Genomic DNA, 14,688 nt, shown 5'->3' with positions numbered 1-14,688 from the left:
AAAACTGCAAATTAATTTTTAGCATTTCTTTTTTGATAGTTTCATTTTGGTTTAGTGTTTTTAAATGTTTTTGAAATTTTTTCTAATAAGTCGGGGAAAAGGTTTAAATTGTCTAATATGAATAAAAGTATAAAAATTGAACCTCGAATGGCTTCGCTCTGTATGCTTGTTTTCCTGTCAGAAAATTGTGAGAAGTAAAGAACTAAGAAATGAGCAAGGAATTGTTTTAGCTGGACGTCTTTTGCCTTAGGAACTTAGTGCCAAGATATAATATATCCCACCTAAGTAAAGTCCAGTCATTGCAGAAAAAATTAGGTAATCACACTATCGCACTATGAGTCTAGAGGTGGCGGTAATGTAATCACCAAGTTTCGTCTGCTTTTTCGCAATAACAGTACAGGGTTGAATCAGCTCGACGATTTTTAGGAATATTTAATCTATCTTTATGTGCGGGTAACTTACTTTATCCCAATTCCTTTTATCCCTCAAATTGACCACGTCCAGTTCAACGTACTTCAGAGTTCCGTCGGAGTTGAACTCAACGTTTGGCTGACCGGAACTCCTCATTTTGAAGTTCACGCTTCTCAAATGTCTGTCACAGAATGACGGAGAAATGAACTTATGAACGAAACAAAGTTCGCCACAGACACGCTTACTTGGACAAGGCCGCTCCTTCCTTCCAAATGGAATGATTCATGTCGCAACTAATTTTGGGATCTAAGGAATGATTCGACAGGCCGTTCATGACGTCATGAGTGAAGAGTTCCAAACCGTGGGCGAATACGTAGACAGCCGACTCGATGGCTTCCAGTAATTTCTCCTTCGTTGAGTTGAAGCGAATTCCTGTTGAAAATGCATTTCTACAAGTTACAATGACATATCATTATGGGTCGCGTAAGCCACTGTGTTTCCGAAATATTTAGAGCAAGTGTCAGCTTAAAGGGGAACGGACAATCTTTTCCTAATATCGCCTTATTTTCAGATCAAAAGATCAACAAGACGTACCTTATTTTGTCTTGAAAAAATAGTTTTTGGCTAAAAAATATGAAACGCAAAATAACACCAAGTATTTGTGTTTGAATTTTCTCCGCCATCTTAGGGTGTATCGCCAGCGCCAGCACGACAACAGTGAGTGATTTGCGTACTACCCTAACTTTGGAAATTGGGCAATTTAGGCTTAGGTCTCGTATAACTGGAACGCGCCGTGCGTGCAAAATAAGAAATAAAAATAAAATCTTTCGCATCTCCAGCCGCGCGCTTTTATATATATATATATATAAATATTTTTTCAATTTTCATCAAGCGGGGAGTGTCTCACCGATTTCTCGCGCTGTTCGATTTCCCGAAATTTCGTTATTTTATTAAAAATTAACCGCTTAATATTTTTTTATTCGGTTTTCACTATAAATTTTAGTTGTTAACGAGCTATAGGGCTATCTAACTGGCTAAAAAAATGACCGTGCCCCTTTAAGACTATAAAAGCCTTAGTAAGAAGTTAGTGAAGCTATAATGGCTACCCATACCTACAGAAATATGTTTATTCTTGTTACCGATTAGATTCTTGTAAATGTCGTATTAAAAAAAATGCAGTAGCTTTCGAACACTTTTTATAACAAGGGAAATGCAATAAAGGTTAAAGTTCACATTGTATAGTATAGCTTTAGTCTAATTTATACACACAATCGCTAAGGCAGTGGCGTAGCTGATGCTCCGCAGGGCCCGCGGTGCGGGGGGGGGGCCTCGAGCTTCGGGGGGGGGGCGTTAACCATAAAAAAACTAAAAAGGGGGGCCTCATAGAGATTTTTGCGGGGGGGGGGGGGGGGCTCTGAGTTCTCAGCTACGCCACTACGCTAAGGAATTTGTGTGTACTATTTTCATAACTCTCGACAGGTTTGAAAATTGACTGCCGGTATCAAACCCTCGGTTGCCCAATTATTTCATTTTAAATCGGAGCCCAAGAAGTTGGTAATTTTTATATTCTAGTGCATTTCATCGATTTTAGTTTTAAAATTTGAATTTCATACCAATTCAAGATTCAGAATACTAGCGCCATCTGTCTCCAAATATTTGATCTTTGACCTTGGAAACCTCTACGAACTGTGTCATTGTTGGATACTTTCAGGGTGCTTTTTAGGGCACCCGACGTTTGTTATGAATAATAACATTATCAATAATATAATTTTTTCAATAGACGAATGACAAATAGGCCTTTCTATAAAGTAACATTGGCCTTCTTGTTTATATGTGACGTTTCACTTTGATAGCCAATAGACGCTAGCATAAACTCTATGTATTATTCAACTTGTTAAAAAGTTCCTCTCGCATCTGATTATTTGAGCGTAAATGGGCTCGAGCGATTTCGCGCGTGCTGCTTGAAATAAAAAAATGCGCGAGCCTTTTACGCTAAAATACTAAAGAGCACGTGGAACATTTTAACAAGTTGAACAAGACATTAAATAAAATTCAACGAGTTGCCCTTTTTATAAAGATCTAACCTTCAGAACTGAACTGAACTCTTACGTATCTCGTGACGAAAGCGATACATTAAAACAAGTTCGGCAAGCGAAATGACTTTATAGAAAAGCCTATTAAATAGGATTGTTGTTTATGAGCTAGGTGGTTGTGAAAGTGCTGCTTTTGGTAATAATTACTTTTCGGTTGCTATAGTGCGCTTATCAAGTTAATGAACCGTGTGATTGATATAGCGTTGTAATGAATTTTTTTAGGTAAAGGCTCTGCAGTTGATGAGAATTAGTTCCCTGATTATGATAACAGACCGGGTGATTGAGTTATTGTACAGGGTGGTTTATTATTTGCTGAAATTTACACTTAGGTTGTTATAGTGCGCTTAGTAATTGAATGTACAAGGTGATTGAAATATTTTCCATAATTTATGGACAGGGTGATTAATAAAGCGTGGTCATGGGCCTTTCTTTGACTTAAAATTAATCTTTGGTTGTTAATTCCTAGTGCGTTAGCTATGTTAAACGACAGGGTAATTGAGATATTGTTTGTAATATACAGGGGGTTGTGAAATCGCTCTCGGGTTATTATAGTACGTTTATTAATTTAATGTACAAGATCATTGAAAATGTGTTCAACTTTAAATTTAATATTCAAAATGCATCTAATACATCGGGGCGATTGTGTAAACTTAAATGTCCGTGCCATCTTGTTATACCCTACACCGGTTTTCTAGTGTCTTTTCGATTTGGGATATTCCCTATTTTAGCCCAGGTCGCTTTTCGCTAACAGTTGTTAGAATGCGCTTCCACCTAGAAGCACTTTCCGGAAGCGTTTTGACTGATGGTTTTAATCTGTAAGGCCCGAATGGGCGAACTTTAGTAACTAATCAGCTAGTCTAATATAGTTTTTTAAATTTTTACTGAAGTCGAATAACCCTGCCAAAACCTAATAATAAAAATTAATACTATTAACATAGCGATTTCGACCTTGAGTGAGGTGGCGGAGTGGTTAGCACTATCACCTCGCAGCAAGAGGAGCCGGGTTCGATACCAGCTTGTAGTACTGGGTGAAAGGTTGGAACCACTCCGTCTGCGTTGAGTTTGCAAGTTCTCTGCCCACTGGTTTAAGAGGTTTCCCCTTCCCATAAAAACTTTTAGTGTGGGGAGCTGTTGGCTCGCGTGGCGTGAAGGACTTGCCACCACCCTCCTACGCATTGCAACCCGGCCACCTATTTATAGGCATTAAAAGTCGCTCGATGACTTGAACCTAATGTGGTGCCTTGAGTATTAGCCTAGCCTAGCTGATTAAAATGCAGACCTTTTAAATTAAATATTTGGCAAAACCCAGGGGCCCAAAAGCATGGTTTTTAGAGGCCCTCCGCCTTGCTGTTGACAAGCACATTCCTACTTGGATATTTCCGTTAGACGGGCCTAGGATGGAATAATTTTCCCCGGGCAGGGCCCTGATATTTGGGCACCCTTTCTGTAACGAAACGGTGGTTTACCTAACATTCCCGGTGGAAATTGTTCCGGTGCGATGTCGTGCATATTGGGCCCTAGAACAGACTGGGTGACGATCCACACGTAGTTCTTGCCAGTGAGGCCTAACTTGTGAGCGGCGCCCAAGATGACAGCGGCTTCGTCTTTGGTGCTGTACAGCAGGATGACTCGCGCTTCGCTGTTGGCCAACGTCTCTAAATCCACAACGACGTCTTCAGGATGGTTAGATTTCAGAATGAAAATGTCCAATATGTCATACCTAAAGTACGTTGGAGTTCTCATGTTAATAAAATCAAAAGTAACATAATTACAATAAGCATGACACTATTGTTTTAATGCTAATTTCCTCACCGAACATTTTTTGGACAATGACATTTTCGATAATCTCCGACTTGTATTCGAACTGAGTAGCGAGTTATCATCCTTGGTGGTATTATATATCGCCTTTGACATATTTAGACACTAGGGGCCCTCTGTTGAAAATTAAACCTTGATCGCGCAATAACACTGAAAATAAGTTCGGTGCAGTGGCGTAGCCAGAAATCCGTCAAGGGGGATCGAAGTATGTGAATTTTAAGAGGTTGTCGAGAAGGGGTGGAAATTTAGTACAGTCAAAGGTAGGGCCAAGGGGTGGACTGGACCGGAAACCCTACCTCTTGTCTACGCCACTGATTCGGTGACAAATTTAGCAAATTAACATAGTTATTGTTATTATGTTACTTATGATACAACGATTAACAAATTGCTTACGCGGTCAACGAATATTCAGAGTGAAGACATTGGAGGTTTGATTTTAATACTTTTATTCATACTAGGTGGCGCGAATTTACCTTTAGCGGAAAGGGAATAAATACTTACCAAATTATCACAAAAACAGAATTTGAATATTTAATATCTTTTAATGTGTAGTAGAGCGATACGCTTGACAAGGGGGGGGGGGAATTAACACGGGTAATTAAATTAAAAGCCGATTTTAAAGCTACTAGATGGCGCCAGCGGAAAAACCATATTTAAACACCGAAAATTATTTAAGACATTCTTGGCGTCATTTTTCAAATACCAAACCCCAGGCTTCCAAAAAAATTGATGACCTCTAACTTAATGGAATGTTAAACCAATTTTTCAATTTGTCCCGTAGAAAGAAGTCGCCCAATACCATTAGCCTTTTCAATTAAGATTAAATTCCCCCTAAGCCTCGGTCGGTATTACGTCCTGGCCGAGCTTTAACTAAATAAAGCGTGCTCCACCAAGCGCGCAATTATTCACCGTGTAATAAAGATAGAGAGTCGGAACGTTTTTAGACCCTTAATCCGCGGGCGTTTTTTTGTTCAGTGTTTTCGCTTCTTCCTCCCATAGGGGTAAAAAACCATTTTCTGGTGGCTGACTATTTTCAGCTAAGTTAACTTCGAACAAGAATATTAAAGCATTCATTCCGGAGGCAATGTTTTACGTGGCGTGGTACGACTGAAAGAAAAATGGACGGAGAAAGATAAATAAGTTTGGAAAACGCTCCTCTGATCTTCAATTAGAAGAAACCTCTACGGCGAAAAGAAACGCTAAGCCTTTGCGGGACCGCAATTACATTAAAAGACCGTAAACCGCAAAGTAACCTACATTTGAGGGTATAGAGTAACCCACTCACATAGAGTGGAAGGCTATCAGCGAAACATGTGAACGCTTTTCGTACGCAACGTCTTGTTTTAGAGGCGTGAACTAAACAAATTGGCCTAGGGTGCATGTACAATATTTGGATAAAAAAGGGCCAAGGGTTACTTACAAAGGCTAGCTTGTGTTGGCATTACAAGAGCCATGAGAACAGCCACAAGTGCTCCTCTAGAGGTTCTCCTGAATATTTTTCCTCTGCATCTTTTTATAGAGCTGCTGCTCTTGGTGCCTATAGGCTTTACCAAAATGGATGGTGGGTGGCAAATAGCCACACCAAGCTTTTCGAAGATATTTCTAGTCAGCTACCAGGGTACTTGGGTTTTGACACTTCGGCTGCTAAATTACAGTTTAGTAAGCCTTTTGATGTTAACATCCCAAGCCACACGGATTGGTTTAATATTTCCCTCGGTAACAGAGGTGAGGTGGTCTGGTTTACCGATGGGTCTAAGACCAATTCTGGTGTACTGCCTTAATAATAACTAAGGTTTTTACGACAGCCTGGGGGAATATGCTACCGTTTTCCAAGCAGAAATCTCTGTTATTTGTTCCTGCGCCGACTATTGTCTGAAAAAGAAGCAACGCGGGAAGGTTATCCAAATCTACACGGATAGTCAGGTCGCTCTTAAAGCTCTTAACAAGTAAAGTACCACTTCTAAACTGGTTCTTCGCTGTTTAGATCTCCTTTTGGATTTTGGGACGCACAATTAAGTTCAACTTCATTGGATAGCTGATCTTAAAGGGCATCATGGGAATGAAAATACTGACGGCTTGACCAGGGAGGGTGCCAGAGCTGGGCTTAGTTAGCCTGAACCTGCTCTGCCCATCCCCCTTGACCTGGTACGCAGCCTGGTCTCCAAGTATATGTCGGATCGTCAACTCAAGCTTTGGCTTGAGATGAATGGTCAAAGGCAGGCCAAAGAGTTTATCCCTGGCTAGTCTAGGCAGAGAGCAAAAGAGCTACTCTCGCTCTCTAAGACTAATATAAGGTTGGTAACTGGCCTACTTACAGGCCATTGCCAACTTAACAGACACCTAAATCTTATTGGAGACAGTGATGACCCAATTTATAGGGCTAGTCTAGCTGAAGACGAAACTGCCTCTCACATTCTTTGCAGCTGTGATTACTATGCATCTCGGTATGCATCGGCTGGAGAAGCATGACATCTTCAACATCCCGGTCAAGCGGATTCTTAGCTTTTTACTTAAAATCACAGGTTGGGGGTTTCACAATGGACCTAGGGTCGAAGTGCGTGGCTTCCCACCCCTTTCAATAATAAAAGGTCATGTACAAAATCTCGATAAAAAAGTAAGTTTATGCTCTAAAAAATTTAAAAACAATATCATCGCTCTTCGGACTATATTTATTCAAACGAGCTGGCGCTTCGATAGGATTAATATTCCATAGGGTCTTCCACTCCATAGAGTAACCCACTCACTTAAGCCACGTTCACACGTACCCTCGGAAACGTTTTGCCTCGTTTCGATCTCGCTGCGGTTCTTAGCGTTTGGAAATCTTTTTGTTCACACGTTTGATTTCCAGTGAGTTTTGAAGAAAATTGGGCATGCGTAGTATAAGAATATAATTAGACGTTCGTCTGCTCACGCATTTGAGTGACGTTTCAAAACATTATACTTAAAAATGAATGCACCCAGAAGAAATTTGTTGGATTTTTCAAACAAATAGACAAAAAGTTGAGAGATATTTTCTTCTAAAAAAGGCATAAAATTTTTTATTAGGCGCAAGAAAATCAACGATTGACGATTTTTGTAAAAAAAATGCTCATGGTTCACAAAAACCGACTCGATGATGTCCCGAATCTTTGCCAAAATGGTCGACGAAGCGGGTCAGCCGAAGCGATCTGAAACGCTGGGACGCGCAACGGTCACTGTTCACGTTGCGGGAGCATAAACAAGTTGGCCTAAATTTAATGTAAAATATAAGTGTATACTCTAAAAAATGTAAAAACCACACTATCGCTCTTCGGATTATATTTATTCACGCCTCGAAAACAAGCTGAGCTGTTAGGATTAATGTTTCATGAGCTTCCATAGGGTCTTCCACTCTATGTGAGTGGAAGGCCCTATAGGGTGTCCAAAACGTGTCCGCCATTCATATGATTTTCGAAAACAATTTTTCTGATTAAGATGGTGCATAGACGTTTACTATGTATTTTTATACGTTAAAGTAGCTCCAAAGTTCGGTGGCATAAAAAAGAAAATTGAGCATGCTTTTCATTCCACCCAACCCCTCACTCGGCCTTGGCAGAGGCGGGCAGAGTCAACCATTATTTCGCACTTTACTGACTTTACACACATTTTGCCACCGAACTTTGGAGCCCCTTTAATTATTTAGTTAGGACTCTAAAAATTGCGCTAAGTAGTTTCGCCGCAGCGACCCCTAACTTAAATTTTTTTATATGACAAGGTATGACGGGTAAGGTACCGATATCGCATTTGGAAAATAATGGTGCAATATTCAGCTCAAGCGGTCGAGAGTTTAAGTGTGTAAAAGTGAGCTCAGTTCTTTTCATTTTCATTTATAACTCAGTGAAGCGCTTATCTCTAAGTTTGGCTCACCTGCAGACCGTAAGAGATGCTCATCTACCCATTTAAGCAATTAATTATATGGATTCTTGACCATCTCGCTTATTAACAGCTAAATATAGAGGCAGTCAATTATTTGAAAATGTGTGACACCAAATGCCCCAAGCCGCTCTAAAACGAGCGTGTCGTGCCCATTAAGAGTCGTCTACGTACCAATTGGGAGTTCCCGAGAGATGAACTTGGTCCCGCACAGCCCGAATGAAGTTATCATGTCCGCCCAACTCCGACGTGACCACCGAAAATCGTTTCCAGTTGTAGCGCTTCAAGATGGACAACAGAGCCGCCGCTTGGTGTTCGGCAGATGGCGCTAGTTGCAATATCCGAGAGTCCGATACCCTCTGAAAAGCAAAATTGAGAAGCGTATATTATAAAATAAATTTGGACAAACAATACGCGTTATCGTGGAACTGTTTGCGAGCTCAATTGTCCTAGGCTTACGATGACGGGAAGGTCAACGACACACTATAAAATCGTGTGTAGTTTTGAAACGCACCACGTGCTGCTTGATGCTACAGAACTAGATTTTTTTTTGGATTCTTTCATTAAACATTTGGAGTTAGTGAAAACTAATACTTACGTCGGGAGTAATATTTACTCCTGGTTATATCAGGTTTTAACCGGGACATGTGGGAAAAACTGGTAAAAATTAAAAAAACTCTTTTCATGCTAAATTAATGATTGATATATCCATTAAGTGACTAATTTAGTCATTGCAAATAGGAGAGATGAAATAAAGAGTGAATAGAATAGAAGAATATACTGCTTTTATTATTTATTTATTTTTTAATTTTGCCACTAGAGGTGGAAAAAACCATGGAAGTACGATTTTCCACACGGTTTTTAACAGGAAAACAATAGGTAAAAAAAACCGCGGAAAAATCTAGTTTTTTCCACCCTTGGCAAAATTGTGGCAACCCTGGGTTATATTGAGTCTATTGAATGTATCTGCCATTGTTCTATACAGCCACGGGAAAACTAAATTGCGTTTAGTTTGTGGACGAAAATGATGACGTAGAGGAAGACTAAAAATCTAATGTTATCAATCAATCAGCTAGGCTAATACCCAAGGCACCACCTTAGGCCTAAGTCATCAAGCGACTTTTGAAGCCATTAATTCAGGTGGCCGGGTTACAATGCGTAGGAGGGTGGTGGCAAGCCCTGCATGCCACGAGATCGAGCCAACAGCTCCCTACACTAACTATTACCGTTAACCTCGACAAGTTTTTATGGAAGGGGAAACCGAAGAACTCGGGGGAAAACCCCTTAAACCAGTGGGGAGAGAACTTGCAAACTCAACGCAGAAGGAGTTATTCCGAGTTTTCACCCAGTGCCACAAGCTGGGATCGAACCCGGCTCCTCTTGCTCCTCTCACTATAATATTTTTTTTCCTTCTTATATCTGTTAGACATCTCAAAAAAAAACTTTGGCTAAAGTGTAACTTTATTTGTAACCCTTTAGTGATTCTTTGAGAGCTCAAATAAATTGTCGATAAAGTTTTGGACTTGATTTGGTTAGAGCGAAAGGCTAAAATACTGGAGGTATTAATTAAAACTAATCTCAGATTACAAAACTTTAGCCTAAGTGAAACTTTATCTGGAACCCTTTGATGGTTCTTTGAGAGGGTAAATAAATTGTCGATAAAGTTTTGGACTTGATTTGGTTAGAGCGACAGGCTAAAATACTGGAGGTATTAATTAAAACTAATCTCAGATTACAAAACTTTAGCTTAAGTGAAACTTTATCTGGAACCCTTTGATGGTTCTTTGAGAGGGTAAATAAATAGTCGATAACGTTTTGGTAATATAACCTCAACGCATTCTTTATGGAAGACCCCTAACAATTTGAGAAAGAAGTAACTAACTAGCGTTAGAAATATCTAAAGCCTTATAATGGAGCGGCTATTGGAAGTCTTGGTGTTACACACCTAATACCCGCTGTTCGATTCCCTTTAAAACTAATAAAAGTACAATAATTGCTTATTTAGCATTACCAAAGAGACTTCAAGACGAGCTGGGGTTTTTTTTTACCTTTGAGCAATACCATTGGCTCTTGTGAGCGTATTTAAAAAAACGTGACAACCACAGTTGAAGCCACAATATGTTATCAGTTCCAGACTTTATATCCTATTTACTTTTGATTTTAGTGAAACACTTTGGTCCCATACTGCCCTACTTTTTAGAAACCCATTATCGACCATTTTGGACTTTTTGAGTTTGAATGCTCCTCATACTAATATTAGGGCGCTGATTCTAAATTTCAAGTCCGTATTTTTCTATCTGGTCTAGTTTCCGAGATGTGAAAATGCAAAAAATAATTAAAGTCGAAAAGATTAATAAACGCATTAACGACCGTCAGAAATTTGCAGAAACGCATTATGTCGTTATTAACCAATAAAAGTCTTCATTTCGTATAATTTCGTATGCGCTAATTTCTTCAGCCGCATTCCCACTTGGGTAACAGCCACAATGGCCGTTTCTCGGTATTGTTATACCGCAAAATGCGTTTATGCCAAGAGTTTTAGCCAACGTACAAAACGCATTATGTCAAATTATTTTGAGATTTAGTTCATTTTGGCTATAGTCGTCGTCATATTTAGATTGCGGACTAAAAGAAACGCCGAACAACTAGTTTTCAGTTACCTAAATACTGTAGCATTGCCATTTTTCATAAGATTTACAAAAATCGATTTATTTCGAAATGCCATTTTGGGAGATAATGCGTTTCTGAAACGTAGGGCTGAATTATTATCCACTTTGTTTCGTAGGCGCCGTCTCTAAGTCAGACATTGTCCATAACCTGACAATGACTGTAGGCAAAGGTGGGCACTATCATATCTTCTTTGAATCTGGTATACTTTTTTTGATCAATTTCAGAAATATAGCTTATAATTCTATCAATTTTGATACGATTTTTAACCCAAAATATTCTATACAAATTGATTGGTTGAGATTCCACGGATTTTTATTGATAGAAAAATTGATCGGAATAGTGATAGTCGCGCTATATTAAAAAATGTGAGAGGAAAAAATTGATCGGAATAGTGATAGTCGCGCTATGTTAAAAAATTTGAGAGGAAAAAAATTTATCGGAATAGTGATAGTCGCGCTATATTAAAAAATTTGAGAGGAAAAAAATTGATCGGAATAGTGATAGTCGCGCTATATTAAAAAATTTGAGAGGAAAAAATTTGATCGGAATAGTGATAGTCGCGCTATATTAAAAAATTTGAGAGGAAAAAATTTGATCGGAATAGTGATAGTCGCGCTATATTAAAAAATTTGAGAGGAAAAAATAGATCGGAATAGTGATAGTCGCGCTATATAAAAAAATTTACGGGCAAAAAATTTATCGATTTAAGCTAATCATCTTTGATTTGAAAATGATATTTAAACTTTGCGAGGTTTTAACAAAAATTGTATTTTTCCATTTTTCTACCTCAATATCCGGCCGAGGGAAAATCCCTCATTTGCCAAACCTTCTCGGATTTTGCTTGTACGTGGTACTTTCCCTTAAGTGGCGGAGTGGTTAGCACTTTCGCCTCGCAGCAAGAGGAGCCGGGTTCGATCCCAGCTTGTGGCACTGGGTGAAAACTCGGAACAACTCCTTCTGCGTTGAGTTTGCAAGTTCTCTCCCCACTAGTTTAAGGGGTTTTCCCCCGAGTTCTTCGGTTTCCCCTTCCATAAAAACTTGTCTAGGTTAACGGTAATAGTTAGCGTAGGGAGCTGTTGGCTCGATCTCGTGGCATGCAGGGCTTGCCACCACCCTCCTACGCATTGTAACCCGGCCACCTGAATTAAGGGCTTCAAAAGTCGCATGATGACTTAGGCCTAAGGTGGTGCCTTGGGTATTAGCCTAGCTGATTATTATTAAGTTTTTGTACAGTCGCGATTTGTATTTAGTACCAATTTTCTTAAAAATGAAGTTGTTATTTTGTTAATCCTCGTATCCCCTTATTACGTCGACTTAATATTTCGCACTCACTCGCCCTACCACATATACCCGAACTCAGTAATTTGAATTTGCCCCTTTGGATGTTTCAGTCCGTCTGAAGTATAGTCTAAGGCTCTCCCACCCTGCAATTTCGGCGTTTTATTCCACAAAACATTCCATTATTAATATTGCTATATTTTTAGGGAAAAATGCTCTATTCACGTAGGTCATCATAACTATGTCCAAAAAATGGACCTTCCGGCTAGCCATTTAGAAAATATCCAATTCAATGGTACTTTTCTTGCAATAACTAGGTGTGAAGAAAATTTACTGGCCTATGTATAATAACTTTAATAGTCATAATATAATAGTCCAAAATGGTACTTTTCTTGCTATAACTAGGTATAAATAACTACAAAAGTATGTCAGAACGGTATAGTAGTTAAAGTGTATTATGTATAGTTGTCAACACTGTCAAAATTTCATATTAAAATATAAATTATTTTATAAGTTATTCCAAATAGAAAATTTTAGCAGACAAACTTCCGCTTCCAATTGACCCGAAAACGCGAAATTGAATGTAAGACGTAGAAGAAGTCAAACAAAATATATTTTACTCAAACCGCCAAATTGCCTAGATCATGATTACGTATGGAAACGTTTGGCTACACCCTAGAAATTAAAAATCCAAATTTCCAGGACAAGTTATGTCGCGTTGTACGATGAAAACAATGCATACTAAACATTAAGAAATAGAGGGCTCTGATTACCGTATCAAGGTTTTAAATACCAGTGCGGCTGTCCCATGGCAAAACCTTTTAACCAACACGATCGTAATTTTGAGATATTTGACTTTTTCAAAACCCAAGTTATAAAATGTGAAAATTATAAAATCCAAAACCATTTTTTAATTCATAAATAGTTAAATATTTATGACTTTTACCTGAAACTTTTACAGTACTTTTGTACATGCCTTAGTAAAACTGATGCGTAAAAATCTAATTTTTAAAAAATTTGGTGGTTATAAGGTTTTGCCATGGGACAGCCGAGTGGATGGAACTATATTTACCCCATCTCTATGAAAGAAACATTTCTACCAGGGAATAATTATTTCACGGTTGGCGCTGCTGTTGTCTAAATGAGTACATAAGCCACACGAATTAAATCTTATTTACACTCGAGCCCGCCAAATTAACTAGCATCTGTGACGTCGGTGATGCTATAAATTAAATCACGCGAACTTTTAAAAACGGAATTTATTTCCATAGAAGGTGCTATAAGGAGATGCACCGAGAAAATAGGAGACAGAGCAGGTAGACTTTAATGAGAGTTTTTCGCAAAGTAAAAAAGGGAAACGAAGGGGGTCGAAAAATACGTCATCAAAATCGAGGTACTTCAGCGCCGCCGAGTGAGGTGTTTTAGAACGTATGTCTACGGGTCGAGTAAATCGAAGAGAGAAAATCGCGCCAGACTATAGACAAAATATAATAATGCTAATGCTATTCCTTAATGCTATGTAGTCTATTGCACGACTAGGTCTCATTAGTAATTTTAATAGGCGCGAAGGTACAGCTGACACACTTTTGGGCCTTATGTTACTTTTGATAACTATAATAGTTAAAGCTGGTCCAGAATGGAGGCATAAACATTTAGCCAAATTTATAGCTTGATTTACTTGATTTGGTTTGGAAGCGTGAATTAAACTAATCGATCATTTTTTCTGTATCAATAATCCAATTAAATTGGTTGAGTTATTTGGAGTTTTCAATGTCATGCTGTACCAAGAACTAACCGTCAACAATCGACAGTCGTGGTCCAATAAATAAAAGCATACAACCTGAAATTAATACAAGTCCGTCAAATGGTCTAATACAACCACCTTCCCCTTGTAAATTATGTGTGAAACATCGATTTCATTATTCAACTTTTAGCAGGGTTGTTGATTTTTTTGATTTTTTTATTTTAATCGGATTTTTTTAATTTTAATCGATTTTTTATTTTTTTATTAATTTCTAGGTTTTTGTCACTTTTTAAAAGCAATATATAAGCTTATTGATATAATTATTATTTTTGTATAAATAATATTCAATAGTAATAAAAATATTTATTCCAAGAAATAAGTATATTTATATCACAGGAGTAACCTTGAAAAGTAAAACTAAATAGTGTGAGAAATAAGTCACTATCACAGGCCAATCGCCAGTTTAAAAATTAGCTGGGCCAGTTTAAAAATTAAATGCCTGGGGTGTTAGTGGCCCTGGTGACCACTTAATTAATTCAAAGTTTTTCCCTCCAAGATTTATAGTTCTTTATTTAACACTCCAAAATTTTGAAATACCGATAATAACTAACCTACGAAGCCTATGCCCTAGCACATATTGTCAAGAATAGATAATTTGACCATAAATTATGAAAGCCTGATTTTGAAGGTTAAAAATGGTAAGTGGCCAGTGGCCAGTTTTTTAATTAAACTACCTAGGCTCTACTTGTCACAGGTCCAGTTTAAAACAATTCCTTATTTCTC

The 14,688-nt window shown here is 38.3% G+C and overlaps 1 protein-coding gene across 1 annotated transcript in view; it reads right to left on the bottom strand.

Annotated features, from left to right (window-relative positions):
* Positions 1-14,688, bottom strand: part of LOC149966212 (glutamate receptor ionotropic, NMDA 2B-like) — a 236,744-nt gene that overhangs the window by 28,435 nt on the left and 193,621 nt on the right. The window contains exons 4-7 of the mRNA XM_090171102.1: positions 8,388-8,572; positions 3,971-4,224; positions 657-843; positions 463-592 (exon numbers count right to left, since the gene is read on the bottom strand). Coding sequence (XP_090027228.1) covers positions 463-592; positions 657-843; positions 3,971-4,224; positions 8,388-8,572 — 756 coding nt within the window. The remainder of the gene's footprint in view (positions 1-462; positions 593-656; positions 844-3,970; positions 4,225-8,387; positions 8,573-14,688) is intronic.

Source organism: Leiobunum rupestre, chromosome 1, assembly GCF_980474605.1.
Source record: "Leiobunum rupestre chromosome 1, qqLeiRupe1.1.hap1, whole genome shotgun sequence".
Classification (NCBI taxonomy): Eukaryota; Metazoa; Arthropoda; class Arachnida; order Opiliones; family Sclerosomatidae; genus Leiobunum; species Leiobunum rupestre.
Note: the sequence above shows the minus strand (reverse complement) of the source record. Positions and strands in the feature narration are given on the sequence as shown.